Raw genomic sequence first — 16,782 nt, 5'->3', positions numbered from 1 at the left:
TCGAACCCTTATCCGAAAACTCCTCCGGGGGTAGGTCGGTCACTATTAATCTTGCATTTTAAGATAAAGTTATATAAATCAGTGTCTGATCTCATTAACCATTTTAAATTTATTTTTTGGTGCAAATTACATTGATATGCTATTATGAATTACGATTAATGAGATTCGTTAAATGATTTAGAACTTAGCTTTCAGCTTCATGCAACTCATCAAATTTGTTATAACAATATACTTTTAATTTTAAATGTTATTTCAAAAAAATGATAGATCTTAGTAGTATCATAAGGGAAATATTTGGCGGGACAAGTGTTCTTTTTATTTTTGGTTGAATTATTTCAACTGTCTCATGCCAAGAAACAGCAATCATTGATAAGCAATCATCGTGGTCGGTGAGCGTTAGCCAACAGGGGTTTTATCAATACACAAAAACGCTCATCAATTTCTAAGGCGATCCTTCAATAAAAAATTAAGGAGTAATAAGTTTAACAATGATTGGTGGGATCACTTTAAAATTTGTTATTTCGACTAAAACCATTAACAATGAGTTGGGGGAACTACAACTCGAGAAGCAGAAGACCGCTGAAATCAGCTGGTTAGGTGTCAACAAGACGTCGTATTAAAGTTACAGCTATAAGACTGGATCAATTTTCGGATCCGATTTAATCGGGCATCTGCACATGGACGTGTGAGTGTCGAATCTGATTTGCTATTGAGTCGTGGCATAAACAAATGCAGTCTTCCTAGCTGTCCTGGTATTCTTGATTTTTAGCGATTTGTTGTGATATTCCTAATTCTTTTTATCTGTTTGCTCAGAACATGCTTACCATTTAGACCAGTGGTTCCCAAACTTTTTTGACCTATGGATAAAATCAAGACTTTCAAAGTGCAAACGGACTCCCTACTGAAAATCAATTTAAGTACATGGTATAAAAATACAAATTTAAAAAAAGCAAAAGGCATTCAATAGCCGGTGAGGCAAAAGGCATTTAATAGCCGCATACGCTAATTCAAAGGCTGTTGTAGTTCATTTACGTCGCACTAGAGCTGCACAATGGGCTATTGGCGACGGTCTGGGAAACATCCCTGAGGATGATCCGAAGACATGCCATCACAATTTTGATCCTCTGCAGAGGAGATGACACCCCCGCTTCTGTAGCCCGACGACCTGCACGCGAAGTCGAGCACTTTGCGTTGAACAGTTTAATGAGGACAAATACCGCACACCCTCGATCCCTACGCAGACTGATCCAAGTGGTCACCCACCGGCACACTGACCGCAGTCAGTGATGCTTGACTTCGGTGATCTGCTGGGAACCGTGTCCTAATGATCAGTCCACTGCGGGACAATAACCGACGAGGTTTTATGGGTGTATTTATGTCCGGCTCGTTGTTTGTGAGTGGCAACCGCGAATTTCCTTGAGCACTAATTTCTATTCGATTTCTCTTTATAGTGATGAGGTTTATAACGGCACTGAATCCACATTCAACCAAATAGAAAGACGAGAAAGCCGCCAACAATTTCTATACAATAATCCATGATGCAGGATATTGTTGTTGTTAATTTACGTCGCACTAGAGCTGCACAATGGGCTATTGGCGACGGTCTGGGAAACATCCCGGAGGATGATCCGAGGACATGTCATCACAATTTTGATCCTCTGCAGAGGGGGTGGCGCCTCCGCTTCGGAAGCCCGACGACCTGCACGCGAAGTCTAGCACTTTATGGTAGCACAGTTTAACGAGGACCAATACCGCACACCCTCGGTCCCTACGCAGACTGATCCAAGTGGTCACCCACCCGCACACTGACCGTAGCCAGTGATGCTTGACTTCGGTGATCTGCTGGGAACCGTCTCTTAACGATCAGTCCACTGCGGGACCATGATGCAGGATATAAAATTGGGATTTGTTTTTGTTACCAGAATTCATGTTATCGTTGTTCAATCATTGGTCTGAGTTTGTTCACGCGTAAATGGGTTTAACACTAGGTAAGGAATATCCACGTGAAGAAAATCTTTGGTTCAGTTCTACATGAAGAGCCGGTAAGTGTGGACAGTTAGGAAGCAAATTTTCATCTCTTTTTTTTTAATTTCAAAAGATTTGAAAACTAAGAACGCTCTCCGATTCCCAAGTTTTGTTCGTACAGAAGAAGTTTTGCTACAAACGTATATTTTACTATTTTAGTTTTGGTTAAATTGAATTTGTCACCTTGCAGTTTCAAATTAGTTCCGTGATAAATATACTGAAAATACATTTGGTGCAGCTTGTTTTAAGTTGGCCAGAAAGCCTCGGTATCAGGCTTTGCTCATTCTAGTTATGTGGGACTATTGACATTGCATGGGAAAAATTAAGGTATCCGAATTCGGAGATGCTACTGAGAATTTGATAGGTGATCGAAATAGGCTACAGGTTGCACACAACAGGACTCTACACATGGCAGCACTAGGCATTCTATCACCTTTACCTTGTAGTCATATAGTAGGATATAGGTTAGTCTTTTTTTTCTTCTTGATTTTCAAACTGACCAATAGTTTTTTAGCGTGGTAAATATTTTTGATAATCTAAATACAAAAAAAAATATGGGAAAGGGCCAAGGGGAAATATTGAAATACATTTCTATAAAGAGGGAGATTTTAGAAATAGAAACAGTTTTCTCTCCAGATAGCGTCCCGCAGTGGACTGATCGTTAAGACACGGTTCCCAGCAGATCACCGAAGTCAAGCATCACTGGCTACGGTCAGTGTGTGGGTGGGGGACCACTTGGATCAGTCTGCGTAGGGACCGAGGGTGTGCGGTATTGGTTCTCGTTAAACTGTTCTACCGTAAAGTGCTCGACTTCGAGTGCAGGTCGTCGAGCTACCGAAGCGGGGGTGCCATCCCCTCTGCAGAGGATCAAAATTGTGATGGCATGTCTTCGGATCATCCTCAGGGATGTTTCCCAGACCGTCGCCAATAGCCCATTGTGCAGCTCTAGTGCGACGTAAATTAACTACTACTACAACTCCAGATAGCGTATTTCCACGAAATACTGGCCAATCAGGATCGATCTCGTCTGCCTTTGAATTAGCGTATGCGGAATTTTCCATGCAGTGTGAACAGCCCGTAAGGTTTAAGCTATCTGCTGGGTAGTTTCTGATATTATATAAGCTATATGCTGAGGCATAGGTGTGCACGAATTTTAATAATATAATTTCTTAATCAACAAAAATGAGTATTTTGCATTACTTTATATGAACTAAAAATTGAAGTTTATTTCTTTTTCTTATTCATTCATTCTTTATTCTGATACTTATAATGTATATCTTATACCATTTCAAAATTTTAACTATCTAGAAAGGAGGGCAAATCAGTTAAAAGTCTTCAAATTATTTTACAACAATTCCGTTTCAGAGGGCCGTAGAAACATATTACTAGAATACCTATATTAGGTGTCTAGTTTAGATATTATAGTTACATATTTATAGGTATATTTCCACACTTAATTAGAATTTCGCATTCCTGTCCTCAATTATTTAGCAATATTTTTTTAGTTGTGTAAGACTGATAATAGTTATGTTTGTAAATAGTAATACTGTTTGATTCAATGCCTGTTCCATATCGTGATCTGTCGCTCCAACTACAATCGTCAAGTTGCCAAATAGATTTTAAACTTGCAATTATAAAAAACAAACAAACATGTAGATGTTTGCCTGGGGGTGGCTACGAGTTGGTCCCCTTCTGTGATGTTTTTTTTTAGTTTCTCGCTGGCCACTGCCTGGAAGTTTCCAAGACTTGACGATACTTCAGCAACGGATCACAATACGGAAATCTCCCCTTACATAAATAAATCTTAAACTTGCAAATTTAAAAAAATGTAGATGTTTGCTCTAATGGTTTCAAGCTATACCTCTCCAGTTAGCCCTTTTCTGTGATGTTTGTTTTAGTTTCTTGCGGGCCGCAGTCTGCAAGTTGTCAAGACTTGGCGATTATTCTGCCACAGATCACGTTATGGAAATCCTCCCAGAAATGTAATCTAGTTGGCGCTGAAACAATAAAAAACTTTCTCTATTAAAAAAAAGCAACTTTTTTATTATAAAAAGCAATTTTTTAAATCTGCGTGTTCTGGGTTATTTCTAATAATTGATTGAGATATGTTACGTAAAACATCAGAGAATTCTGAGAATTGGCACGTAACCTTCAAAAGACATTGGCGTGAGTTTTCCGAGCAATGCAATTAACATTTAAAAATATCACTGAAGTGTATACCTGGTAGTGCCATTTCTTCTTAATAGAATATCCATATAAGGTATGCTGGATAAGTGTAAAATACGCAACAACAGATACATTCTTGCATTGATAAATCCTATTATTAGGAATAACTGGTAATGATTATTAATAATAACTATATTCCATTCACTAATGTTTTCCTTAATCCTTAAAAAAATTTATTTTTTGCATTGTATCTAAAATTGTATTTTTCCACTAACTAGAATTAAAAAACTTTATAAAATGGGATACGCATGAAGCATCGAAATACTTTTAAATATATTTTTGTTATATAAAAAAAGATGCTTCATTTTGAAATCAAAATTACATTCTGTTTACTTATATATTCAAAAGTTCTTATTGTGCATTAGGCTTAAGGCATAGATAACGACGTAAGTATGTAACAATAGTAGACTGAGCAACTATAGCAATCAGTGTTAGAAAAGAAACTTTCTTTGGCAACTCAGTGAAGGTAGCTCATCTAAAACTGCCCCCTTCTTATTGTAGTTAGGTAAATGTAAAGTAATTTAATTGTAAATGAAATTATAAAACTTTTGATATCATTTTTAATTTTATTTCAAATTTTAGAAATAAATAAAAATTGATATAGTAATTTTGAAATTGTTTGAATTGAATTGACAATGATAAAAAACAATTATTTCAGTATGATTTTCTGATTATGATATGATTTTTAGCTTTATTACTTTCAAATCTTTATAACTAAATTAATTTTTAAACTAATGTGGGTACAAACCATGTTTTATTCATTGTTTTTTTTAATTTTATTTAATTCCATCACATTACTCATTAATTTTTTTTCCGGAGTAGACCACTTATGTCAAAGTGGGTAAAATGTTTCCAATTGCAATGACACTCAGCTAAGTGGTAATCTGTAACTGTTACCTTTTTCTTTGAAATTCACAGTTTTGCATGATTTGCAGTTTGAAGAATGGTTTGAAATAAGCAGTCTAATCCACCCAAATTCCCGAACATAATGCAATAATGTATTGTTTCAATCTTTTATGGTTGAAAGATTAATTGTAATTAGTAAAAAATTTATTTCAGATTATCACAGTATGCTCATAAGAAGTTTTAGCTATCGCTGAAACACTGCTGTACGAGAGGCAGCTGGAGAATTGCTCCATTTTATTGCATGGATAGCTTTTCTTCAGAAAAAGTTCTGACAACTTTCCATATTTTCGTTCTTTTTTAGTACCTTTCATTTATTTTTAGCTCTTTTTATATAGTGTAAATGAAAATATAATTGAAAATGAGAAACCTAATATATATATATGAAACTTATTGTTTTTCTTCGTGTTTTTTTGTATTTATTTATTTTGCTGTATATATATAAAAGAAACAATATAAATATTTTAATAAAATTCATAAACAAGGAAAAAAAACCTGCTCTTGTTATTTTGAAAATTCAAATCATTTAACACTTTGCTTCAGTTTTGAATTAAAAGGATTTTATAGTATATATTTTCTAAACTAATAAAAACTTTATTTACAATATATTTATATACAATATCAGGGGTCATAAATTACTCTATTTAAACAAGGAAGAATAAATATTTTTTGAAACTAAGACTCATTCATTAAGAAGAGTGAGAGAAGGATAAAAATTATCTAAAACCAGTTTATTAGAAAATTTAGTTTAAAAATGATTCTTAAGTTAAAGGATAGGTATTCCAAGTAGGACTGATAAACTTTAATTTTATTTAAAATTATTATATAAATATTTTTTTTTTAAAAATTATTGATTTAAGTCGAATGTATTTTTTAAAGGAATCATTTATTTAGAAACTTATAAAGCTAATACTTACTAATATGAGATATCTTAAATTTCATAGCCTTTAAATTTATTATAAATGTAATGAGTTTCAATAAGCAAAATTGCAGCAGTACTTGATGGGCAATAGTTTCTTGAAATGACATTTTAAAAATCATAAAAATCTGAGTTTTTCTGATGCATAGATATAATAAAATTATCTAAGATAAAATAGATTTTATCATAGATATAATAAAAAAATTTTTTTAAAAAAAATGGAATTGAAAATTTTTGAATTTCTACTTTCAAAACACAATTTAAAAAATTAATTTTAACATTGCAATTACATTTCTGTGTAAGTAATGTGTGTTATCTAAAGTGTGATTTTTTTTGTTTTTTATCCAATGAGTAAGTTAAATTATTCTGTATGGAACTATTTGTCCATCTTTAATAAAGGTAAGGTATAAGGTATTATTATTTATTTTGTCATTTCAAACATTGAATAAATAAATAAGCAGTTTTTTTCTTTAGTAATTATGATGCATTTCTATTCAATTTTCAATTCATTTTAGTGAAGCATTTACTTGTTATATGTATTGCTAGGAAAACGATTTTTGATGCAGTAATATTGTGTGAAGTGCATTGTTATGATTTATTTTTAATAATATTTCAATTATATTTATGAACTTTAATCTACTTTAAATAAAAAAGCTCATTTAAATAAAATTTATTATTTTTTAAGAAAAACCAACTCTGATTTTAATCTTACAACACAAGTAGACTGTTTTCATAATCCCTTTTTGTTCTTTTCGACTTCAATTGGTGAGAGTTTTGATACTTATTTGTTACAAATTTATGGATTATTTATAATTTTTTACATTGATTTGTAGATCCCCATTCATAGTTTTTTTAATTTATTTTTTGTAAGGATTTTAAAAGTACACGTATCTGCAAAAATATGGTAATTGTCAATTATTTCAAGAAATATGCATTGGATCAAAATTCTGAAAATACTGGTGTAAAATAATTTTAAAATGGGAATATTCAATGATACTGAACTTAAACCCCATTTTCTGTGTGAGGATAAAGGTCGAGGCACCTTCAAAGTTTGAAATATAAATTTATATTTTAGTTCACACTTGGCACTGTAAACACAGAATGAAAATAAGTTACAAATTGTTTAAAAATGGAGATACCTCGGTAAATATATGTAAGATTCATAATAATTAAAAATAGAGTTGTTTGATATTTTAAAAAACATATCTAAAGACATTAAATTTGATACCTCTCAGTCATCACTAGTAACTGCCAGAGGATGAGTTTAGTTCAAAGCTCTGAAGTTGTTTCCACTCTTACTACAAGACTTGACTCCAATTTATACTCCATTAAAAATTTTCACCCAGTCTTTGGTAAAACTATTAATGGTATTGCAACGTAAATATTAATTTAATGGTGGCTCAGGAGATAGAGCGCTCGCCTCCCCAGTTGACCCGATTTCGAATTCCAACGATGGCTGGCCGATACATATTCTGCACCGCTGTTTGTTATCAATGAATGCAACTTTTGAAAATATTTCAAGTGTTTATGATTCAATACATATTTCTGAATATATAAGATTATCTCTATATTTTTTGAGCGATGTTAATATTTTAAGGACAGATATTATGCTACACCCTATATGTTATAGGACGAAATTAATAGATAACAAATAGCAATTAAAAATTTTTCTAGCCAGTCACCACTCAATTGCCACTTTTTTCATCAATAATTTATCCCATGTGTATTTTATAATTATTTTTTTAAATAAATATGGAATTATTATGAACATTTCTTAAAGTTTTCATCATTTTAAAAATTAGCCTTGTAATTATTGCCATACTTTGAGAAGTGTTCCTAACATAATGCCTTATATTATTAGTATTAACAGTTTTTTAACTGTCTTATATCTTGAATTTTTTAAAAAGTAGCTCGGCCAAAAATACTGAAACAATCTGCTGGCCAATTTTTCTAATTTTGCTCTATATTCTTCTCAGAAACACTTCAAAAGTGTCTTTATCAAACATATCTTTTTCATTTACAGGTATGTCTGAGATAAAAATTGAAGTAGATTATTGTAAGTGCTATAACATGCTTGCATGGAAAAAAAACCTGAAGTCAGGAGGAGGCATTTGTAGAAAAGAAGCGTCTTATTCTTGTGGCAAGTGTAAGAAACTTTTCTCACCATATGATAATTTAATTTTTTGCAGCCTGATTAATAGGACGACTGTTACTGATCACGCAGAGAAGAATTCTCTTACTTCTCGCTCTTGTGACTTCAATTTCAGTTCTCAATTTACTAAAGACACTTTAATCAGCAAAACCGATTCTGAGAATACTAAAAACAGTTTAATTCACAAGGCATGTTCTGAGGATTCTGAAAAAAGTTCAGCCTACAAAACAGATTCTGAGAATTCTAAAGAAAATTTAATTCACAAGGCATGTTCTGAGGATTCTGATAAAAGTTTAGCCTATAAGACGAATTCTGGGAATTCTAAAGAAAATTTAATTCACAAGGCATGTTCTGAGGAAACTGAAAAAAGTTTAGTCCACAAAACAGATTCTAAAAATTCTAAAGACAGTTTAGCTCACAAAACATGTTCTGGGAATACTAAAGAAAGTTTTATACACAAAACTTATTCTGAGGATACGAAAGATGGTTTAGTCCACAAACCATGTTCTAAAGATACTGATAACTCTTTAGTCCATAAGGAATATTCTAAGGAAAAGTTGTTTGCTTGTTCTATTTGTAATAAAAGATTTTTAAATGAAAGTCATTTAACTACTCACACTTGTACTGAAACAATAAGTTATTCTTACAGTGACTTATTTAAAGAAGAAAAGCCTTATTCTTGTAGCCTATGTGAAGAGAGATTTTTACTGAAAAGTTATTTGACTAGTCACATCCATGCTCGTCATGGAGAGAAACCTTATGTTTGCGACGTATGCGGGAAGAAATATGCAGAGAAAAAACGTTTGACAACTCACTCTCTTGTTCATACTGGTGATAAACCTTATTCTTGTGAGGTATGTGGCAAGAGATATGCTTATAAAAATCAATTGACAGTTCACAATCGCTTTCATACTGGTGAGAAACCCTATGCTTGCAACTTATGCGACGCCAGGTTTACATCAAGAAACGGTTTAGCTTATCACCTTTTGGTACATTCTGGTGAGAAACCTTATGTTTGCAATACCTGCAATGCAAGGTTTCCTTTGAAGGTTAGTTTAAATTATCATGTTCGGATTCATTCCGGTGAGAAACCTTATGTTTGCAATGTGTGTCATAAGAATTTTGTACGGAAATATGCATTAACTAAACATAGTTTAATTCATAGTGGTGAAAAACCTTATCCTTGCAATGCGTGTGATAAGAGCTTCAGACAAAAAATTGAATTAGTACACCATAGTCGGATTCATACTGGTGAAAAGCCTTATGTTTGCAACGTATGTGATATGAGGTATACAAATAAACATCAATTAACTGTGCATAATCGTATTCATACTGGGGAGAAACCGTATTCTTGTGATGTTTGTAATGCAAAATTTTCATTTAAAAATAGTTTGACTCTTCACATGCTAACTCATACTGGCGAGAAACCTTATGCTTGTAATATGTGTGAAAAGAGTTTTACCCTGAAAAGTGCATTGAATAACCACAGTCTGTTTCATACTAGTGAGAAACCTTATGCTTGTAACGTATGTGATAAGGTGTTTGCACAAAAAAGTTCATTAACTTATCATACTCGGATTCACACAGGCGAAAAACTTTACGCGTGTGAGATATGTGATAAGAGTTTTACAATGAAAAGTCGATTAGCTTCACACTGTCGAATGCATACTGGTGAAAAACCTTACGCCTGTGAGAAGTGTGATAAGAGATTTGCTCGCAAAAGTTCATTAACTGATCATGCTTTTTTTCATATGGGTCAATGAATGCCTTTCTCTCGTGTAATGCATAGTTTAATTTCAATAGTGGCTTAATCATTTTCAAAGTGGTAAAAATTCTTGTTTTTACAACTTGGTATGAGTTTTTCTCACAAATATAACTATCTTGTTCATACTACGTGTATTGAATTATGTCACACTTATATTTTTTAAATTAATTTATACAGCAGAGATCAATGTAGATACAAATCAGGTAATTTTACAGCATCATTCAAAGAAATCTAAAAAAAAAAATATCCTTCCTCAAATGTCTGACTTCTTCAGATACCAGACTTGCATAATGGCAGATATTGTGATCACTTTGAATCGAGGTGTGGGATTGGTTTAGGTTTGGAGAGTCTTGTTATCATTTTAATTCACCCCTATCAGAAATGCTCTTTTATTCACAGCAACAGACAACCTCAGATTTTCAGTCCCTAGGAGTTCTCGTAGTAGCCGAAGAGTACTTAAGACTTTCAAAAACTTTTAAATTCATAAAATGCATAATTTCATTTGTTTATGTCTTTCCAAAAAGATAATTTTCTTACTCATTAAAATGTGTAAAAATTATATTTCATTTTGTAAAATAAGAAATATATTTTAAATTTCTGTAAATGAGTGTTAATTTGTACAAAGTAAACATCATTTCAAATGGAATATCAATTTAAATTTTATTCTGAAAATATTAGACAAGATTTAGTTCTGTTAGCTTGTATGGTCTAAACTGTTATGTTTCTATTTTATAACTGTTTATTTATTTAATGTGTCTGAATTTAATTTCATACATTTTTACATAAATGTATTTATTCATAAAATTGTATATTTTGTAGAAATAAAGTATCAATTTAATAATTATTATAAAATTACATATTGTTTTTCACATAATTTCTAAAATATTAATCCTGGATTGACATCTGATTCATCTCTAACACGTTGACTAGCGTGTCACCCATATTGGGGTGGCAGCAAAGTTTTTTATCGGGCCGCGTCACCCATATTTGGGTGACAGCAAAGTTTCTGATCAGTCTACTTCACCCGTATTGGGGTGACGCTTATTTGACTACTTGCGATGGATATTCATGTGTATTTGAAAAGATATTTCACAGAAAGTAACAAAACTATTGAATTGTAATAAGAGTATTATAAAAGTGATTTATTGAGAAAATTATACTGAGCCTTGTAGAAGCTTTCTTGTTCACTTCTATTTGACTCGCTAAGAAATAAGTTTCAACGAAATAGAGTAAAGATTTTAAATCCTCTTTACTCGGCAAAGATTCAAATTGATGGTGTTAAGTGGCGAGATAAGAAACAGATGTGAACACAAATAAACAGACTTGATACCATGGAAACAAACGGCCATTATTAACGGATACCTCCAGAGACTTGTATTATTAAAATATCAGTGGGAGTACATAGCAGAATACGCTTTGTACAGCGGTATTCTTGGCCTGAAGAAGATTTAACTGTAAATGTGTGCGGCAGTCAACATGTTAATAAATATTTACTTTATAAATATTTTTAAATTGTATTGAATTATTTTATTGCAGTTTTATAAGAGGGATACAAAAAGTATTTGGTTTGAATGTGAAAATGCGAATTTAACTGCTACATAATATTTTGTTTAACAATTTGAGACAATGTTTTATTAATATTTAGAAACCAAATATTTTTAAATGTCATATTTTTATCTGCAAGGAAATAGTTAATACGTGTGAAATAATAAATTAATGTGAGAGATGTTAAATATCTATACAATTGTTTTAAAATTACTAGGCAATTTCACATTTATTGCTTCATTACATATATTTAAAGCAATTCTATATTTATTGCATTGCATATAAGTGAGAGTGTAGTTGTTTTATTCTTGTGAATGTGCCAGTTTTGGGATAGATTAATAAAATGTTAGCAATAAAAAAAGGCTACTAATGAAATAAATAACAAAAAAAGCAGGTTAAATACAGAATATTTGACAAAGTTCTTTTTTAAAATGTCATTTCTAAGTAAACTTTTATTGATTACTGGTGGTTAGTTGAACGTAAATTGATATTCAGAGAGCTGATGGTCTACTAAACAGATCTGAATGAAATTTCAATTGTAGATCATGCAGCCAAAGTTTTCCTTTGATGAAAAAAAAATTTTTTTTTTCTGAAAATTTGTCAAAAGGTGGCATTAGTAATTAAGATAAATGAAAAGAGGAAAAAAATCAAAGAATAATTGAATTATTTATAGATCTGTGTGGCTACTTGTCAATGATATGCCGGAAGCATACCTCCACTTTATCAATTTATGCAGGCCTATGGTTTTAATAGTGCAGTGCCATTTATTGGCATAGTTTAAAACTAGTTTTATCTTCTGACATAATCTCGAAAGTATGTGATCATCTACATAATGTGCATTTCAAACTTCATCCTGATTTTTTCAGTTGAACATATCTTATGTAACAAGTCTCTATTAGTTAAAACTATCCTGTAAGTGATTAAAGCAAATTAAAAAGAAAATATTATCTATATTAGTTACAAAAAGATTTTTATTTTCTTTGGCGTGAAAATGTCCCGACAAATCGTGAAATAATCATCTCCTGAAAAATCATCATCATTTTGAAATTATTTTCAAAAGTTTAAGGAACCTCATATAAATTTCATTGTGTGAGCATTTCCTTGAGATGTTTCCCTTGTTTGTCAATTTTTGCATGGTTTTAAACATTATCCCCAGTTTTTAGATAACTTCAAATTTACTGAATTTATAACCATATATTCACAAAACATTTTTTCATTGAAAAGGAATTATTTGGTCATGAATATTTAGCTGAATATTAATATTCAACTGGCAGAATATTTGTTATTTAATCAAAATTTGAAACATCTTTTATTTATAAATCTCAAAAAGCTTTTCAAAAGCCTATTTGGTATTTATCAAAGAACAATCTGTTAAATCAACTACTATCTTTCACTTGTAGATGTAGGGACACGTAATTTTGTAATTTTTTTACACCTTTTTTTGTATTGTGTTAAAGAGTTTTTTTTTTAAAACTGGAATAAAATACCCGTTATACATACATGTCTGATATACAGTCGATTCACAATAACTTACCATTAGTTTGCATTTTTTTGTTTTTTAATGTATAATAAACTTGGATATTATAATTTATAGATAATTTTTTTGTAAACTACAGAATAAAGTTTAAGAAAAACGAAATGTAAAATTTACAACCTTACTTTAAATTGAATTTTACATTTTTGTAAAGTAATCTGATATTTTTGAAGAATTTTATCGAATTAAGAACTTTGAAGTCTCTAAAAAACAAATGATAAATTTTTTGTGAGTGTAAAAATACACTTTTTCTCCTCACTCTGTAAATCTTTGTAGAACTTCAAATGATGTCCAGATACATTTAGAGCTTCTATACCTTCTTCTCCATCATTGATGGTATATATTCTTCATCTGGAAATGCACATTCAATAAATACTTCCTTAAATTTTATAAAATCAGCATGCTTACATTTTGCCACAAAGTTCTTCTGTCTTAGGCAAAGGCTCTCTTTTTGTTGTTTTCTTTAAAAAATTTACTCTTTTGGAAAGAATTTTTTTCATTGTCTTCTCACTTTCACCATTATTCCAAGCACTGAAAATCAGTCTCACGGCTTCTAGCACATCCATTTTAATTGGCTGAATATCGTTTATTGTTTCCTGGTTGTTTGCACTTTATGATGCCCTGATCAATAGGCTGTAATCTCGCTGTTGTGTTGGGTGGCAGAAGTTGCACTATTATGGCTTTCAAATTATGTGGATTACTATTTGTAGTTTATTTATCCACAAAAATTTTCGTTTTTTTATAGCATAAAATATTCTATTTAATTTCCTCTTAAAATCTTCAGAAAAAAAAAATTCTGCCATCAAAGTCTTTTTGTTACGTTTTTTTCTAATTTTTGAAACAAAATTGATTTTGATACTTATCAATCACAAGCAAAAGCAATTTTTCAGTATCTGAAGCATTGTCTTCGACTAAGACTGTCAGACACTCTTTGCTCATTTTGTTTCCTAAGCGATTTTTATCTTGAAACATCATTGTCTTATTGGGAAGACATTTTAAAAACAAACCCACTTAATCAATATTGAAAACACAGTATCTTTGAATCAAATTGGGTAAGGATTTTTTTAATCTAATGTTCACAAACTTCATTAGTGACGTTATTAGCCTCATTATGCAATGAGGCCAATGTTATGTCCACTTTTAAGTCATACAGAGCTCGAGTTCTCGATCTTCAGTCAGCTGCAAAATCCTTTGGTCTATCACAGCGAAGTCGCTCTTCTAAGAATTGCATTATTCGAATTTCTATTAAAGAAGAGCTGATTCCACCTCAGGAAAGGCACACTTTTTTTAATGACGGTTCATACATTCATGGCGTTTTAGAATGATTTAAAAGATAAGGCTTTTAAAATTGTTAAAAGTATTTTGGGCGGAATTCCATATTTTTATGTTATATCTTCTTTTTCTTATGTTCGACTTTCTTGACACATCATTAATACGATTCATTACATCTTCTAAATAATTTCCTCTTTGACATGTTAGCTTCTAATTTTCTCATCTACCTGTTTTTAATTTTTTCTTCTGCATATTTGACTCCTGGTGGAACGAGCAAATGATAAATGTTGGAGAAGAGGGAGCCAATTTATCGTAAGGGAGAAACTGGTGTTTCAAATGATGATTCATGTCACTGATACATCATTCGATTGATATAAACTCTCAAAGGATTATCCCCCTTCTCATTCAGAGACACAGCAGATGTTGTTCAAGACGTGCTGAGTCCAATCAGACTCGCACAAAATGAGTGTGAAACACTTTATTTCACTTTGTTGGTGGTCAGAAAAGGCATTCTTTTAGCTATAAAGAACAAGACATCTTAATTGAAAAACAAAATCAAGTAATAGGAAGTGAACGTCAAGTAATCGAGAAAAATTAACATAGAATTAAAATTAAAGGGGTCAGGATCGAAAAAAATTGAGATAAAGAAATGTTCGAGTTGTCGCGAATTGACTTTATATCACAAGTATATATTCATACATAATTCTTTTTTTTGTAAATATTTTTAACTAGTTATTTGTGTTCATTATTTTTTTTTAAAAAAGAAATTCGAAAAATTGCGAATTGACTTTATATTACAAGTATATATTCATATATAATTCTTTTGCTTGTAAATATTCTTGACTAGTTATTTGTGTTCATTATGTATTTTTTAAAAGAAATTCGAAAAATTGCTACATATTTGTAAAAATGTAAATAAGTTATGGATAGACATATTTAAAAAAAAAAAGGATGATTAAAATAAAACTGAAATAACGATTTAAATCAAATAAATCAATTTTTTTCAAATAATCTGTTAAAACAACTCTAGATTCCCTTGCTGTACTAGTGACTCACAATTGATAATTTATTGTACGTTTTATGTATTGTTTAAAATGTTTTCTAAATGTTTTATACATTGTGTTTAAATGTTTTAAGTAGCTGTTGCACAGATTGCCACAGAAAACTAGAAATTTTGTAGTATGTGGCATAATTTGCAGAAATAAATTTGGAAAAAATAATTTTTCATTGATGGAAATGCATATCAGTTATCTTTTCGGATATTGTCCCCTACTGATATTCCAATAGTCTTCGAAAGAAATTCCGGAATGCTCAGTAATGTCTTCTGATTTAAAAATAAAGCATAGTTTGTGACATTTTGTTATGAAATTATATAGGATATTAGATTGACAATTTCTAAAAATATAACAGGAGAAGCAAAATTTAAAAAACAATTTTTGTAGAAAATTCATATGACAGAACATATATTTTTCCTTGCAGAGTTCTTATTTTTAACCAAGATAATTCTGCAAGTAGTAAGTCTGCAAATCAAATGAAAACAACTGAAAATTGCATTAAAATTTTTTGGTGTCTATCTGTGAATGAAAATAATTTCATTAAGTTTTTCATCGTGTATATTTTAAATTATAACTGTCGTTGAACAGCCGACCCAATTTTAGGTTTACAACTACCAGTGTTCAACTCCGTCCAATCTAGAAGACAATGGAACTCCTGGATTGGGATAGAAGACAAGTATTGGGAGAAATTTGCTAGGAACGTTTCTTTAAATTGAATAAGTTTTTGAGACTATAACAACCCATTATTACACAGTTGAACCTCTTTTTCGTTAATTTTTCAATCACTCTTAAAAAAACTTTCCTTTTAAATTCCCTTTATATTATTCATTGTTAAAAACCCTCGTTTGGACGAGCTCGATTTTTTTCACCAATATAAAAGAGTTTTTTTTTTCTAAACGTAAAATAAAAAAGATTTTAAAATATCTAAAAAATTGTGAAAAATATGTTAGGAGGACCATGCATGAAATCAAGAGAGTGAGGCTAATATTGATCCCCAAGTTAAATATTCTTTTTTCATTTTTTCTGTATTTCAGAGTCAAAGAGGGAAATTTCGTACAGAAGAAGAAAAAATACAGAAATTTATAAAGACATTGATGTAATAAAACTTTATAAAGCATAGCTGCCAATTCTACAGGATTTTACCAGTTTCTTCTGGTCTATTTGTTTAATGAAATTTCTCCGTGTTTTTGTAAATTTTTAAAAATTCCCTAAAATTGAGTAAATTTATTAAAAAAATCCCTGTCAAAAAAAGTTTTCACACATTTTTAATGCTTGCTTAAATAAGCATTACTAATACATAATGAATCATTATCAGTTTAAAGCTTTTTGAACTTTTTTTTGTTGAACTCCCTTCTTAAATTAATTAAATCTTTAATGAAGTAAATT

General features: G+C 30.8%; 1 protein-coding gene across 5 annotated transcripts; it reads left to right on the top strand.

Moving 5' to 3' along the window:
- Positions 1 to 3,081: 3,081 nt before the first annotated feature.
- Positions 3,082 to 15,582, top strand: LOC107437803 (uncharacterized). Of its 5 annotated transcripts, XM_016049906.4 has the most exons (3): positions 3,218 to 3,464; positions 5,311 to 5,422; positions 8,097 to 15,582. In XM_016049906.4, exon 3 carries the CDS (start codon positions 8,099 to 8,101, stop codon positions 9,986 to 9,988), a length of 1,890 nt encoding a protein of 629 aa, XP_015905392.3. In that variant the 5' UTR covers positions 3,218 to 3,464; positions 5,311 to 5,422; positions 8,097 to 8,098; the 3' UTR covers positions 9,989 to 15,582. The 5 variants fall into 5 exon arrangements, with proteins under 5 accessions (XP_015905394.3, XP_015905390.3, XP_015905391.3 ...); XM_016049908.4 differs by lacking the exons at positions 3,218 to 3,464; positions 5,311 to 5,422 and adding an exon at positions 3,082 to 3,165; XM_016049904.4 differs by lacking the exons at positions 3,218 to 3,464; positions 5,311 to 5,422 and adding an exon at positions 3,133 to 3,211.
- Positions 15,583 to 16,782: the final 1,200 nt, after the last annotated feature.

The sequence above is a fragment of the Parasteatoda tepidariorum genome, chromosome 5, assembly GCF_982258835.1.
Source record: "Parasteatoda tepidariorum strain Cologne lab strain chromosome 5, Ptep-v5.0, whole genome shotgun sequence".
Taxonomy (NCBI): Eukaryota; Metazoa; Arthropoda; class Arachnida; order Araneae; family Theridiidae; genus Parasteatoda; species Parasteatoda tepidariorum.
This window is presented reverse-complemented; position numbering and strand designations above follow the sequence as displayed.